The 17,015-nt window shown below is 39.8% G+C and overlaps 3 protein-coding genes across 3 annotated transcripts in view; all 3 read right to left on the reverse strand.

Moving 5' to 3' along the window:
- LOC110515071 (NLR family CARD domain-containing protein 3) overlaps positions 1 to 541 on the reverse strand; it is a 193,532-nt gene extending 192,991 nt beyond the window's left edge. The window contains exon 1 of the mRNA XM_090197856.1: positions 456 to 541. The gene's annotated coding sequence lies outside the window, so the exon portion shown is untranslated. The remainder of the gene's footprint in view (positions 1 to 455) is intronic.
- Positions 1 to 638, reverse strand: part of LOC118937849 (NLR family CARD domain-containing protein 3-like) — a 79,111-nt gene extending 78,473 nt beyond the window's left edge. Inside the window, exon 1 of the mRNA XM_090197912.1 lies at positions 456 to 638. The gene's annotated coding sequence lies outside the window, so the exon portion shown is untranslated. The remainder of the gene's footprint in view (positions 1 to 455) is intronic.
- Positions 639 to 11,589: 10,951 nt separating this feature from the next.
- LOC118938468 (uncharacterized) lies at positions 11,590 to 16,579 on the reverse strand. The gene is made up of 2 exons (XM_036942506.2): positions 16,447 to 16,579; positions 11,590 to 14,965 (listed from the first exon to the last, which is right to left on the reverse strand). The coding sequence occupies exon 2, from the start codon at positions 14,954 to 14,956 to the stop codon at positions 14,015 to 14,017; it is 942 nt and encodes a 313-aa protein (XP_036798401.1). The 5' UTR covers positions 14,957 to 14,965; positions 16,447 to 16,579; the 3' UTR covers positions 11,590 to 14,014.
- Positions 16,580 to 17,015: the final 436 nt, after the last annotated feature.

A 17,015-nucleotide genomic window follows, 5' to 3' on the forward strand; every position in this document is an offset into this window, starting at 1 on the left:
ACATTATTTTTGATAAACATATAATTTACTCAATACCAAGTTTAGCTGTGTATATCCTCCAAAATGTGGGTTACTGTAGGACTTTAATAATTGTAAGCAGTCCTACAAACCCAAAAGGTTTTAATTTGAGAATGTTCATTTGTTTGCCTCAAATATGAAACTGTCTTCAAATATGTGATGATTAGTTGAATCAGGTGTGTAAGTGCTGGTAAGAACAAAAGGATGGAGAAACCCTGAGATAAACATAAAACCATATCATTGAAAAGCTCCTCCACCATCTTTACCAGACGTGTTACTGATAACATGTAGGACTACTGATTAGTTTACACTTTGAAAACTGCTGTCTGTCAGCAACTCAGCTCAAGTAGCAGTTCCACTAACTAGTAATATCTCATTCCAGGTATTCATTCTCTTACTCTGTCCATTGGAATAGATTATTGTTCAGAAATACTTACTTTATTTTTCAATAATCTCCATGTAGTGTTTTCTGCTCTGTCGTCTCAAAATGGATCCTGAACAAAACAACAACTTTACTTTCTGTTTCAGCTCACCCGCCTCCCCACCCTGATAATAAATTGTTATATTGGTATCTTCCACTAGATGGCAGTAAACACCTGCTGTAACTAGACTTTACAACTCTGTGTTATGTTTCATACAGGCAGTGTCCCAGAGTTGGAGTGTTGATCTAGGATCAGGTCCCCCTATCCATCTAATCTGATTCATTATGATCTAGGATCAGGTCCCCCTGTCCATCTAATCTGATTCATTATGATCTAGGATCAGGTCCCCCTCTTCATGTAATCTGATTCATTATGATCTAGGATCAGGTCCCTCCTCTCCATTTAATCTGATTCATTATGATCTAGGATCAGGTCCCTTCTCTCCATGTAATCTGATTCATTATGATCTAGGATCAGGTCCCCCCTCTCCATGTAATCTGATTCATTATGATCTAGGATCAGGTCCCCTCTCCATGTAATCTGATTCATTATGATCTAGGATCAGGTCCCCCCTCTCCATGTAATCTGATTCATTATGATCTAGGATCAGGTCCCCCCTCTCCATGTAATCTGATTCATTATGATCTAGGATCAGGTCCCCTCTCCATGTAATCTGATTCATTATGATCTAGGATCAGGTCCCTCCTCTCCATGTAATCTGATTCATTATGATCTAGGATCAGGTCTCCTCTCCATGTAATCTGATTCATTATGATCTAGGATCAGGTCTCCTCTCCATGTAATCTGATTCATTATGATCTAGGATCAGGTCCTCCTCTCCATGTAATCTGATTCATTATGATCTAGGATCAGGTCCCCCCTCTCCATGTAATCTGATTCATTATGATCTAGGATCAGGTCTCCTCTCCATGTAATCTGATTCATTATGATCTAGGATCAGGTCCCTCCTCTCCATGTAATCTGATTCATTATGATCTAGGATCAGGTCCCTTCTCTCCATGTAATCTGGTTCATTATGATTGTTTTGTCTCATGACTCTTTATATTCATGTAGCCTGGGGGAAATGTAGCTGTATTGAAATCACCTTGTTTTATAACCTTCTTTGTTGCTCAGTGGTGCTTCAGTTGTCCTGACCACGTCCAATTCTTTCACACAGTAATGCTCCAGCATCCACTCAGAGATTATGCATCTAATGCCTTCCTCAAATACTGCAGAGTTGTTAAGCAAGTCCCTGAGATCGTCCTGTTCAACCACATGTATTAGTTTATTTGTCAGATGAAACCTGAGGGGACTGTAGTGGGTCATAATGCATCAACATGGTTCTGAGGTCCTCAACAATGTTATTCTGTACCGTAGCTGGGATGCAGTGTTCTTTCCTGCTTTACTAAATAACAAGACAGATATTGTTTTAGAGACGTTCAATTAGCTGCTCAGTATTGATCTCTGTGTCTTGAACATATTCAGCCTCTGGCAGACTCTCTACGTCGCTCATGTCATCTTCAATGGGATCAGTCCCAGTCTCAAATTCATCACGAGGGCAATTCTCATCTAAGTTGGCTCTTTAAAGCTCTGTGTGGTTTTGGTAGATGTGTGACCGATAGAAGCTGAAACATCTATTTGTTTTCCCACACCCATTAACTCCACAGGTAGTTAGAACATGTGGTTCATGCTGGTGATAGAGGCCAATATGTGTGAGTGGTCTGGACACAGAGAATGTTTGCTCGTTGCAAAGTGGACAATAGAATAGAGATGGCATTCTTCAGAAAGACTGTGAACCTTGGAATGATGGAATGGAATCATGGAGATCATTGGTACTCAGCCACTTGTAGACATCATCAAGGGACCAGTCTTCCACAGCCACACTCTAATTCAGGTTGACACTAAAAGCAGAAGTGAAATGTATTAGTGTTGAGGCTAAAACAAAACCTATCCCACTCTCTCCAGACAACCACCTTTCCTCCTAATTAGTATTCATGGTTGTTCCATAACGAAGCAGAGCTTGTCAGGAAAGGTGAAGATGTCTGTCTCTTATTTATCTGACTCCATGTTTCTTAGTTTGGGACATTATGGGATTCTGCAGTCCCACATTTAAGTGTTGACTCAGATAATATGATGCTCCAAATGGGGCATTGAGTTCTTCTTCCATGTCGACCCAAAGTGTCCTGTTAGAGTTGTAGGTAAAGAGCCTATCAGGGCAGTTATAAAGTCTTCTTGATATAATTGTCCTGTTAGAGTTGTAGGTAAAGAGCCTATCAGGGCAGTTATAAAGTCTTCTTGATATAATTGTCCTATTAGAGTTGTCAATAAAGAGCCTATCAGGGCAGTTATAAAGGCTTCTTGATATAATTGTCCTATTAGAGTTGTCAGTAAAGAGCCTATCAGGGCAGTTATAAAGTCTTCTTGATATAATTGTCCTATTAGAGTTGTCAATAAAGAGCCTAACAGGGCAGTTATCAAGTCTTCTTGATATAATTGTCCTATTAGAGTTGTCAGTAAAGAGCCTATCAGGGCAGTTATAAAGTCTTCTTGATATAATTGTCCTATTAGAGTTGTCAATAAAGAGCCTATCAGGGCAGTTATAAAGTCTTCTTGATATAATTACATGTTGGGGAGCTTTAATCCTCCCTTCTAAGTCTTTGTCTGTAAACTAGCTTGGTTCATCCTGGTCCTTTTAATAGTCCACATTAATCATGTTGTCTCTGGTGTTAATAAAGGAGTAGGCAGGTATGGACAGTGGAAACATTAATCATGTTGTCTCTGGTGTTAAAGGAGTAGGCAGGTATGGACAGTGGAAAAATTAATCATGTTGTCTCTGGTGTTAAAGGAGTAGGCAGGTATGGACAGTGGAAACATTAATCATGTTGTCTCTGGTGTTAAAGGAGTAGGCAGGTATGGACAGTGGAAACATTAATCATGTTGTCTCTGGTGTTAAAGGAGTAGGCAGGTATGGACAGTGGAAACATTAATCATGTTGTCTCTGGTGTTAAAGGAGTAGGCAGGTATGGACAGTGGAAACATTAATCATGTTGTCTCTGGTGTTAAAGGAGTAGGCAGGTATGGACAGTGGAAACATTAATCATGTTGTCTCTGGTGTTAAAGGAGTAGGCAGGTATGGACAGTGGAAACATTAATCATGTTGTCTCTGGTGTTAAAGGAGTAGGCAGGTATGGACAGTGGAAACATTAATCATGTTGTCTCTGGTGTTAAAGGAGTAGGCAGGTATGGACAGTGGAAACATTAATCATGTTGTCTCTGGTGTTAAAGGAGTAGGCAGGTATGGACAGTGGAAACATTAATCATGTTGTCTCTGGTGTTAAAGGAGTAGGCAGGTATGGACCGTGGAAACATGAATCATGTTGTCCAGATGAATCATTTTTTCTTAGCTGTTTATATTGACATTACACTGTGTATCTCTGATAATGGCCCTTACTGATCATAGAGCTGTGTATCTCTGATAATGGCCCTTACTGATCATAGAGCTGTTTATATTGACATTACACTGTTTATCTCTGATAATGGCCCTTACTGATCATAGAGCTGTGTATCTCTGATAATGGCCCTTACTGATCATAGAGCTGTTTATATTGACATTACACTGTTTATCTCTGATAATGACCCTTACTGATCATAGAGCTGTTTATCTCTGATAATGGCCCTTACTGATCATAGAGCTGTTTATACTGACATTACACTGTGTATCTCTGATAATGGCCCTGGCAGAGCATCCTATTGGAAACTTAATAGCTCTATATTAAAACATGAGTTGGTCCAGATGGAGATAAACAATGTAATTAAACACTTCAGGAACAACGCTATGAATAACAATTCATACCGTAATAACTGGGAGCTTTTTAAGGTTGGAAAATATGCAAGAAAACATGAGAGTTTTGTTGTCAAGACCAGGAGAGCTGAAGAAGAAAGTGTAATTACAAAGATCACCTGTCTTGTTCAAAAGCCTGTTGAAAGTCTTTCAGAGGAGGATACATCTGTTCTGTTTGATCTACAACACCAGTTGGATGATATGTATAAACTGAAAGCAGACGGAACCTTAGTCAGATGTAGGTAGAAATGGAGGAGGATAAATCTGTTCTGTTTGATCTACATCACCAGTTGGATGATATGTATAAACTGAAAGCTGACGGAACCTTTGTCAGATGTAGGTAGAAATGGAGGAGGATAAATCTGTTCTGTTTGATCTACAACACCAGTTGGATGATATGTATAGTCAGATGTAGGTAGAAATGGAGGAGGATAAATCTGTTCTGTTTGATCTACAACACCAGTTGGATGATATGTATAGTCAGATGTAGGTAGAAATGGAGGAGGATGGACAAAATATATCAGATTTTTTTTCAGGTTAGAAAAATACCACTCTAAAAATAATACAATTCAGCATTTAAATATGACTGGTCTCATCACAGATGATCCCACATTAATCTCCATCTTCAGTTGCATCTTCTACAGTATTGTGAGGTGTCCTCAACTCTTTTGTTTTGATTATCTGGGGGGTGTGAAATCAGTTGGTGAGGCTGACAGGGAACAGTGTCATGACCCTGTTATAGTTGAACACATCATTTATTCTATTGAACAACTTAAAAATAATAAGTCTCCTGGGACTGATGGTATATCTGCTGAGTTTTACACAACTGTTTACAGAACAGTTAGTCCCTTTTCTGTTGGAGGTCTCCTGGGACTGATGGTGTATCTGCTGAGTTTCACACAACTGTTTACAGAACAGTTAGTCCCTTTTCTGTTGGAGGTCTCCTGGGACTGATGGTATATCTGCTGAGTTTTACACAACTGTTTACAGAACAGTTAGTCCCTTTTATGTTGGAGGTCTCCTGGGACTGATGGTGTATCTGCTGAGACTGATGGTGTATCTCCTGGGACTGATGGTGTATCTGCTGAGTTTTACACAACTGTTTACAGAACAGTTAGTCCCTTTTCTGTTGGAGGTCTCCTGGGACTGATGGTATATCTCCTGGGACTGATGGTATATCTGCTGAGTTTTACACAACTGTTTACAGAACAGTTAGTCCCTTTTCAGTTGGAGGTCTCCTGGGACTGATGGTGTATCTGCTGAGACTGATGGTATATCTCCTGGGACTGATGGTGTATCTCCTGGGACTGATGGTGTATCTCCTGGGACTGATGGTGTATCTCCTGAGACTGATGGTATATCTCCTGGGACTGATGGTGTATCTGCTGGGACTGATGGTATATCTCCTGGGACTGATGGTGTATCTGCTGAGACTGATGGTGTATCTCCTGAGACTGATGGCATATCTGTTGGGACTGATGGTTTATCTGCTGAGACTGATGGTGTATCTCCTGGGACTGATGGTTTATCTGCTGAGACTGATGGTATATCTGCTGGGACTGATGGTATATCTCCTGGGACTGATGGTGTATCTCCTGGGACTGATGGTGTATCTGCTGAGACTGATGGTGTATCTCCTGAGACTGATGGTATATCTGCTGAGACTGATGGTATATCTGCTGAGACTGATGGTGTATCTCCTGGGACTGATGGTGTATCTCCTGAGACTGATGGTATATCTGCTGAGACTGATGGTGTATCTCCTGGGACTGATGGTGTATCTCCTGGGACTGATGGTGTATCTGCTGGGACTGATGGTGTATCTCCTGGGACTGATGGTGTATCTCCTGGGACTGATGGTGTATCTCCTGGGACTGATGGTGTATCTCCTGAGTTTTACACAACTGTTTACAGAACAGTTAGTCTCTTTTCAGTTGGAGGTATTTTCTGAAAGTGTTGCAGGAATTAAATTCCTCTGTTTTAACACCCAATTAAAATTAAATACTCTGTCAATTCATAAGGATTTGTATGACCCTTATTTTATAGTAATGGACAGAGCCCAGACTAAGCATTCTAGCCAGTCTGGCGATATAGTTCATTAATTTCTACCAAGGAACAGACAGTCATTGTTCTAATTCTTGATTATATTTACACACATTATATTCAGTACTAAGATTAAAAAGAAAATTCATACATATACAGTAACATAATAGTATTCTGATTAGTGCATATACAGTAACATAATAGTATTCTGATTAGTTACATATACAGTAACATAATAGTATTCTGATTAGTACATATACAGTAACATAATAGTATTCTGATTAGTACATATACAGTAACATAATAGTATTCTGATTAGTACATATACAGTAACATAATAGTATTCTGATTAGTACATATACAGTAACATAATAGTATTCTGATTAGTACATATACAGTAACATAATAGTATTCTGATTAGTACATATACAGTAACATAATAGTATTCTGATTAGTACATATACAGTAACATAATAGTATTCTGATTAGTACATATACAGTAACATAATAGTATTCTGATTAGTACATATACAGTAACATAATAGCATTCTGATTAGTACATATACAGCAACATAATAGTATTCTGATTAGTACATATACAGTAACATAATAGTATTCTGATTAGTACATATACAGTAACATAATAGTATTCTGATTAGTACATATACAGTAACATAATAGTATTCTGATTAGTACATATACAGTAACATAATAGTATTCTGATTAGTACATATACAGTAACATAATAGTATTCTGATTAGTACATATACAGTAACATAATAGTATTCTGATTAGTCAGTCCTGATTGAAATGTATAAATAATTAGTAATTATTGATACAAATTCCCTTAAAATATCCACCCTTTGATTAAATATTATACATCCAATCACACATGTAGTTATATTACAATATTAAAAAGCCTATTTCTATTTTTACTAGAAATATTTATTGTTATCAAAACATCACCTAAACATAACCCAACACTTGTTATCAAAACATCACCTAAACATAACCCACTACTTGCATTCGCCATGACTGTTTCTTAGGCCTACATCAGAATCATAACTCTTCTTATCAGGAATTTCGTTACAATCTTCATAAAAAAAACAGTCTAATAATGAAACAAGATACAACCTAACCTCCCTAAACATCAAAAATGGTCTCATCAAATATAAATTCCACGCAAATGAAGGATCCAGATTCGTCCACTTGTTCTGTAGACATGCATTCAGCACTCCACGGGTCAGAACCTGGAATCCCCTGGTACCTCACCATCTATTGCCATCGATTTCACTGATTTGTCCGGAGCTGTGTTATTTGGGATGTAAGCACAAACATGGTCCCGAAAATCACGCATACTTCTCCCTTTTCAGCCAATAACATATCTAATGCAATTCTATTCTGCCAAGCCATCAGGCTGGTTGCTTCAGTCTGTTCTGCAAAACCTTTAATAGCATCTCTGGTACAATTGGTAAAACGCTGTTGATTATAATAAATATAATTAATCCAGTCCACGTTCTTATTGAGAGTAGACCACCTGGAAATGCTTAACTCTAATCCTGCTAGGATCTGATTTCTTGCTTTGAACTCATCTGGCACCCCCCGTGGAACCCCAATGTTATCAATGTATACTTTGTCATCAAAGACTCAGATGGAGTAGCTCTTTTCTCCCGTTTGGCTAAACTTCATGTCTTGGTATTGAATGAGTGTGAAAGGCATTCCCAAATGTACAAGGGAGCATAATCCTGTCCAATCTGCCGGTAAAACCTCGCCCTGACATCATTTCCCAAGAGTATTGTACCGGGCCAAACGGAAATAATCTCCTCCGGTCACTGTAAAGGGAGGAACCTGTGGATATAAATAGTGCAAATCAATGCAACTGTCATTATCTGGCATTACTGCTTTCGTGAACAGCTTTACCATACTGGCCTAACCTCCTCTACCCGGAACCGTACTAGGGTGTCGACCAAGACCTGGTCATATCCATCATATCACAACCCTAGATCCTCCTTCATTACTGTTTAAAGGGTAAGGTGTATCTTTATGCAATACATCCCTCTCTCTGGATTACAGTCAAAAACTCTCACCTTCACTATACTCCACCTCCTTCCATACTGGTGAGTGGATTCATATAGCCCTCTCTCTCCATATGAGCTATGACCTGTGTCCATGATCAATATGGGGACCTGCACCGATATATACCATAATGTCTCAGAGTCCTAGACTGCCATGTAGTTAGGGACCCCATTTGGTCTACATAAAACTCCACTGAGACATCCTTCCCAACCTCTACTCTAACTTCCTGTCTACCCAGATCTAGGGATCTCTTATGCTTGTTTTGGAACAAAATCCTCATCGTATAAACCATGGGTCAAATTACCACTCTCCGCATACTCAGGTAGGACGTGCTGTATCAGGAATATGGCACCCACGATAAGACAGCTCAGACGAACAGCTTCCATGTGAAGCACCACCCTCTCCCCGAGAACACATCACTAGCAAGAGCCAGACACACCTTCACTTCTATGAACAAAAACAGGGGTGAAAAGACAGGAAGGATTTTCTTCATTCGAGCGATGGCCCCCGGAATTCTGTTAATTCCAGTTCTCCTCTCAAACACTGTTTATTGTTCGACAGTGTCACTGTGTCTTACCCTCCCGCCGTGCGATATGAATCCGGGTAGCTCTTTCAGCTAGCTGTCACCAGGAGTCCTTGGTATGGTCCCCCCAACAAGCCTCTGGGACTGGATTGAGTGACTTCACCTGTAGTTCACCTGTAATGCATAAAATCCTTGACATACAGGCTTGGTTAACAAACAGTTTCTAATATGTTTTATCTGATTATATCTTTAACTTCTAGGCCTATTTGTTAGCTAAACATTTTTTTATTTTTTTTATTATTAGTTTATTATCCAATAGGCCACTAATTTACCCATCCCCCTTTTGATACCTGACTCTGCCCAGGTAACAACCTTATCTACCCTAAATAATGACTTAGGTAGGATTAGTAAATTATCCTTATATTCTTACATTATCATGTATGTCCAATTCTCCCTTGGGCATCCATTCTTATCAATCCTGTATCAATTATCTGGCAAATGTCTTATCTAGTTTAAGAAGTATTTGTGCTAAGCGTCTCACTGTTTGACTTTATCTAAAATCATTGATTTTAGAAAAAACATGTCTATAAGTGGCAATCTCTAAAGTCCTTACATTTCCTTAATCAATCTGTCTTAATCCTTACAATAATTCTAAATCATCACAGATGTCATATATTCCTGTTAAATTTAGTAATATTTAAAAAACTCCTAATAGTCAAACAGAGCCAAAACAAATCCTAACCATATCAAAGTCCTTCCCACACTAATAAGCTCTTTCCTTCAGAGATCCTTAGTATTCTATCTGACAATAACATGAATTTAATATATGTTGCATAGTGTGGAATACCTTATCTACAGTAATTTATCACCCCTAAGAACTGAAACTTATTTTTCTATGTAATTTCCTGCCCTATTGGCTTAATTCGGTGTCCTGTCCAAACCTCAAAGGACCATGTTTTATCTCCCCCTATTTATTCTCAATGATAAATAGGATTATTTTCTGTTGTAATACCAAATCAATAATAGCCAATTCGAAAACTTCACTGCTAATATTGTAAAACAGAATCCTGAAACACTTTCTCATCAGTGATTCAAACAATAATTCTAACCCCAAACTAAAACTCCATTATAATTAATTGACCTTAAAACTAGTAACTCAATATGACCACATTCATTATACCAATGACTCTCCCCTGAGGCTGATCAGACCTCAGAAGATAGCCATGATAAGGTCAATAAGTCAACCCACCCTTGTATAGTCATGTTCCATACTACATTAGACATATTAAAGAACCCTTTATCCTTAAAATAAAAAAATTAACTTGTGTAATTAAAACTCATAAAATAAAAACTCATAAAGTTCCATATGTGAGCGTGCCTCTTTAAAATACCTTTGCACAATAACAAATAGTCCTAACAAATGTTTTATGTGTATGTATTTGCAAACCTTAATGATTAAACAACTTAATAAACTTCCAGGCCTTTTTCAATTTGGTCGTTTATTCCCTCAATCTCCCCCACTCTCCCCAAGATTATAATCCCAGGAAACGTCTAAAAGTGAGACACCTAAACATCAATTTTCCCAGAAGAACACAACACGCCTAACTAGCATTCACTATGCTACTTCGATTCAGAAACTCAAAAGTGAACTATAAACTAAACCTAATGATAATTCCCCTTTGACTCAAATCATTAATCATAAGTTTTAAACAACGTCTATGTATATGTTTACTTAAATGAACATGCTACCCTTAGATACAATTAACCAGATAACATTATTATCCAATGTATTACTTTTTCCCTCTGCCGCAAATGTCGTACATTTCTCAGGGTAAGAAATCTGTAATTTAATCCCAGATATTTAATAAAAATGTAAACTCATTCTCCCATGGCTCCTTTAATTTACTTATTTTAGATAACTTCCATCCATCCCGGAATAAGGAATTCTACTTAAACACACCAGAATACAATGTTTAATTAAGTTAAATCATTTAGTCCATAATGTTGCTTGATCAGTGGTTATGCTGTTAGCAGGACAAAATGAGTCTACATGAAAAGTGGAATAATGTTAAAGCCTCGGCCCCTTTTCGCCTAAAATGACATACCCAAATCTAACTGCCTGTAGCTCAGGCCCTGAAGCAACGATATGCATATTATTGGTAAGAAAAAACTTTGAAGTTGTGAAAGGAATGTAGGAGAATATAACATATTAGATCAACTGTTTTTTTGCATTTTTTTTGTACCATCATCTTTGAAATGCAAGAGAAAGTTCATTATGTATTATTCCAGCCCAGGTGTAATTTTGATGTTGGCCACTAGATGGCAGAAGTGTATGTGCAAAGTTTCAGACTGATCCAATGAACCATTGCATTTCTGTTTCAAATTTTGTATCAAGACTGCCCAAATGTGCCTAATTGACAACAATTTTGGACCCCCTTGTGGCCCCCTTAAATGTGGAGTATGAAATAATTATTACGATATGACAACAATAATGTCTAACGTAACTGGCCCCTCTAACAGTACAACTGGCCCCAGCTTGGCCCCCCCAGTTGAAACGGTCTAGAACCACCAGTGAAGAATATGTGAATAAACATTTGAACGTATCTATTTTTCTGTTCAGGAAAAAATGGTCATGTCTATAAAACAACAATCTAAAATAGTCAATGGGTGATGAACATGTTTTATTTGACTACATTAAACATTAACATACGACACAAAGGATGTATTCATCATAACTGGACCAGTTTGCCCCATTCTGTGTATTATTCAGTAATATATACATAAAAGGTGGGAAACCAAAGTCAATCTAGCCCAGTCTTCTGCTATGCAAATCATTACAGAGTTTAAGACTAAAGTATATGGAATGGAATGGGCAATTCATTAACGCATATATTTGTACACTGCATGTTTTGCATTAGATATATTAGACATCAGCAAACAACAAGAAAGGGAAATACATGTTTATAATGTTTATAATGTAGCACAGTTTTGTCCAGGCAATTCTGTTATCTAGCATTATCAGGGTTGGGTGAATGAGCCCCTTTACATACATCTCATTCTCAACTGACTAGAAAGAGTGTTTTGCCTGAGAACTAAGTCAGCACTAGCACTGTCCCTAGAACTGTCTTTAGCAATGTCCCTAGAACTGCCCCTAGCACTGTCCCTAGAACTGCCCCTAGCACTGTCCCTAGAACTGTCCCTCGCACTCTCCCTAGAACTGCCCCTAGCACTGTCCCTAGAACTGTCTTTAGCACTGTCCCTAGAACTGCCCCTAGCACTGTCCCTAGAACTGTCCCTAGCACTGTCCCTAGAACTGTCCCTAGAACTGTCCCTAGCACTGTCCCTAGCACTGTCCCTAGAACTGTCCCTAGAACTGTCCCTAGAACTGTCCGTAGCACTGTCCCTAGCACTGTCCCTAGAACTGTCCCTAGAACTGTCCCTAGAACTGTCCCTATAACTGTCCGTAGAACTGTCCCTAGCACTGTCCCTAGAACTGCCCCTAGCACTGTCCCTAGCACTGTCCCTAGAACTGCCCCTAGCACTGTCCCTAGAACTGTCCCTAGAACTGTCCCTAGAACTGCCCCTAGCACTGTCCCTAGAACTGTCCCTAGAACTGTCACTAGCACTGTCCCTAGAACTGTCCCTAGCACTGTCCCTATATAGCGCTGTCACTAGCACTGTAACTATATAGCACTGTCCCTGGCACTTTCCCTATATAGCACTGTCACTAGCACTATCCCTATATAGCACTGTCACTAGCACTGTCCCTATATAGCGCTGTCACTAGCACTATCCCTATATAGCACTGTCACTAGCACTGTCCCTATATAGCGCTGTCACTAGCACTGTAACTATATAGCACTGTCCCTGGCACTTTCCCTATATAGCACTGTCACTAGCACTGTAACTATATAGCACTGTCACTAGCACTGTCCCTATTTAGCACTGTCACTAGCACTGTAACTATATAGCACTGTCACTAGCACTGTAACTATATAGCACTGTCACTAGCACTGTAACTATATAGCACTGTCCCCATATAGCACTGTAACTATATAGCACTGTCACTGGCACTGTCCCTATATAGCACTGTCCCTATATAGCACTGTCACTAGCACTGTACCTATATAGCACTGTCCGTCCCTATATAGCACTGTCCCTATATAGCACTGTCCCCATATAGCACTGTCCCTATATATCACTGTCACTAGCACTGTAACTATATAGCACTGTCACTAGCACTGTAACTCTATAGCACTGTCACTAGCACTGTAACTATATAGCACTGTAACTATATAGCATTGTCACTAGCACTGTAACTATATAGCACTGTCACTAGCACTGTCCCTATACTGCACTGTCACGAGCACTGTCCCCATATAGCACTGTCCCTATATAGCACTGTCCCTATATAGCACTGTCACTAGCACTGTAACTATATAGCACTGTCACTAGCACTGTAACTATATAGCACTGTAGCTATATAGCACTGTCACTAGCACTGTAACTATATAGCACTGTCACTAGCACTGTCCCTATACAGCACTGTCACGAGCACTGTCCCCATATAGCACTGTCCCTATATCGCACTGTCCCTATATAGCACTGTCACTAGCACTGTAACTATATAGCACTGTCACTAGCACTGTAACTATATAGCACTGTCACTAGCACTGCCCCTATATAGCACTGTCCCTATATAGCACTGTCCCTATATAGCACTGTCACTAGCACTGTAACTATATAGCACTGTCACTAGCACTGTAACTATATAGCATTGTCACTAACACTGTCACCATATAGCACTGTCAAGAGCACTGTCCCCATATAGCACTGTCACGAGCACTGTCCCCCTATAGCACTGTCACGAGCACTGTCCCCATATAGCACTGTCAAGAGCACTGTCTCCATATAGCACTGTCACTAGCACTGTCCCCATATAGCACTGTCACTAGCACTGTCCCTATATAGCACTGTCCCAATATAGCACTGTCCTCATATAGCACTGTCCCCATATAGCACTGTCCCCATATAGCACTTTCCCCATATAGCACTGTCCCTATATAGCACTGTCCCCATATAGCACTGTCACTAGCACTGTCCCTGTATAGAGTTCTTTATGGCATTCACTACTTCTTCTGCTTCCTCTAGTGTTAAAAACTCACCCTGGAGAAAAGGTCTGATACCCTCACATGCATGGAGTCTCTCCTTTAATACTCCCTCTTCAACTTGGAGGGTGCGGTCAGCTGGCAGATGGAATGCCAGGGTCACATTGTCCCACATGAAATACTCAAAACCACGTCCAAGTTCTTCTGTTTCAACTGTTCCACTCTCTCTGTTGATGATCAGCTTCTTTGTATGGGTTTCACATATTGCTTCTGCACGCCAGACAATTTGACCATCTTTATAAATGCATATTGCCTTATCATTCTCATCAGCAAGAAGTGGGTACTCATCAAACTCTGTCACATCTGGACCGTGGACAACCACAACGTACATGATCTCCTGCTTGTAAACCACGGTTTCAAAGACTCTCAGGACAGGCTTCTCTCCCTCACAGATCTGCTCTGTGTACATCTGCATGAGATCCTCCAAGGGGAAGGTAAACTTAAAGTTCCCGTACCGAGATCCCTTTTGGAAGACAGGGGAGGTGGTGAATTCCTTCAGGAATGGATTGTGTCTTTGTTCTTCACCCGTTGTTGGGTCAAAGGAAAGCTGTTCCTTTTCAATGAAGCGATTCTCTGCTGCCTCAATTTCCCCTTCTGTAATGTGAAGAGCCCACCATGTGAAACCCCCTGTTTGCCCTGCTGTAAATCCACTCAGATCCATGATTCCTGTCAGGCCTGTTGGAGTGGTTACATGACAGACTGTGTCCACGTGAAATTCCGCTCTATCAGCTTTGGGGTACAGTGGAATGTCTTTTGAAATAAGACGTCTACAACTTAGTGGGGTCTCCATTTTCAAGGTTTCTATACTCTGATGCTCCCCGCGGAAAAAGGTCTCCGTTATTCCTCTTTGGTTTTGTCGCTGCATTTTCTTTCCCTGAAAAGATGAAAGTTGACAGTCAGATGAGTCGTGTGTCTCTTTATTTAACTAGATTGTTTGCACAACATCATTATGTTGTTATATTTAAACCCACTTTGACTGACTGGACCTGAATGTTTCTACCACTAACCTCACACCTGTTTTGAAAATATGATTTTTACTGTTCTCCTTCATCTAAGATCAAGCACACTTGACTGTCCTCTATTCAGTTGTCTGTCTCCCTCATGTTGTCTGTCTCCCTCATGTTGTCTGTCTCCCTCATGTTGTCTGTCTCCCTCATGTTGTCTGTCTCCCTCATGTTGTCTGTCTCCCTCATGTTGTCTTTCTCCCTCATGTTGTCTTTCTCCCTCATGTTGTCTGTCTCCCTCATGTTGTCTGTCTCCCTCATGTTGTCTGTCTCCCTCATGTTGTCTGTCTCCCTCATGTTGTCTGTCTCCCTCATGTTGTCTGTCTCTCTCATGTTGTCTGTCTCCCTCATGTTGTCTGTCTCCCTCATGTTGTCTGTCTCCCTCATGTTGTCTGTCTCCCTCATGTTGTCTGTCTCCCTCATGTTGTCTGTCTCCCTCATGTTGTCTGTCTCCCTCATGTTGTCTGTCTCCCTCATGTTGTCTGTCTCCCTCATGTTGTCTGTCTCCCTCATGTTGTCTGTCTCCCTCATGTTGTCTGTCTCCCTCATGTTGTCTGTGCCGTGACAAGCCTTAATGCATATTTTCTTCTAAATGCTCAATATGCCAGGTTAATAGAATATTGTTATATTTAAACCCACTTTGACTGACTGGACCTGAATGTTTCTACCACTAACCTCACACCTGTTTTGAAAATATGATTTTTACTGTTCTCCTTCATCTAAGATCATTGCATTGTACATAGTTTTGTTGTTGTGAATACTGTCATTATTATTGGTAGTAAAATTGTGTACTCTATGTTGAGTGTCGTGTTAATCATGTAACAGTAACATTGCAACTTATTAATGGACAATACTTCAGCTGTTTTTAATGATCTGTTACATTAAAGGGGCAATCAATAACAAAGGCGCCACCCTGCCATTCTTTGGGGGTAAACAGCCGAGGGATGGGGTGAGTTATATTCTTCAAGAATCAATGGCTACAATATATATCATTCATTTAAAAGTCCACAAATGCATCATGTACCAATCAGAGATTTCTGCTTTAAATGCCTGGACACATTATGGCATGAAAATCCCTCAAAGAAGAAACCATGTCATTAATCACTAAGTCAAAATACATTTTAGATAACGATGTCAGAAGTAGCATATTTATTGGATTTTAGTTACATATAACCTTCATCAAAGATGATGCCTATATCTATATTTAATACATTAAACTCATTGGCCATTTGTCATCCAATCAAACCATTGCCATTTGAATGCATTAGGAAGCTATTCTATCGTAAATACAGTATCTTATGTATTCTAAATAATCGCCCATTTGGAAAAGGAAAATGCAATAAATATTTACTCTGAGCTGCGCTTCGATCGGTTGGTCGTAGGTGGAAGGCCAGGTTGTCCTTTGAAGAATGTCTGGTGGTAGAACGTATACTTGGTAGAACCGTCGTCGTGTGGTAGAACGGGTCCTTTGTCCGTCCTTTCCCAGCCCACGTTTACAGCTGTGGTTGCTAACGCAACAGCTAGGAGGTATCACTTCTTTAGTGAATAAGAGTTCAAAGTTCACAGCAAGTTGCCATACTTTAAGCTCATGCTATATTCTGGCTGGTATAGTCGAAATTCATCCTTTCGGTGTGTTGATCATCATCTTCATGTTGAAATGAAATGTTAATTTCGGTAGGTTCTTGTCGTTCAACCAGAGCTCACACTGAGGTTGGCTTAGTTCTGTTGTTGATCTTGTCCTTTTCAAGTGGAGACCACCGTCCTCTTCTCCTTGGAACAGGAGGTTACATTTTCATATCAGGGCTTATATAGTAGGAGAGAGAAGGGCGTGTTTCATAGTTTATAACCAATGTCTGTTCACTTGGGCGGGGCCTCTGAGTGAGCAGAGTTTCTCCATGACAAACCGTTCTCTCATTTAAG

Source organism: Oncorhynchus mykiss, chromosome 13, assembly GCF_057628025.1.
Source record: "Oncorhynchus mykiss isolate SJ-2025 chromosome 13, ASM5762802v1, whole genome shotgun sequence".
In the NCBI taxonomy this organism is placed as follows: Eukaryota; Metazoa; Chordata; class Actinopteri; order Salmoniformes; family Salmonidae; genus Oncorhynchus; species Oncorhynchus mykiss.

What these genes read in the sequence shown, in the direction of transcription:
- LOC118938468 (XM_036942506.2), bottom strand. Translation starts at nt 14,956, where the DNA reads ATGCAGCGACAAAACCAAAGAGGAATAACGGAGACCTTTTTCCGCGGG.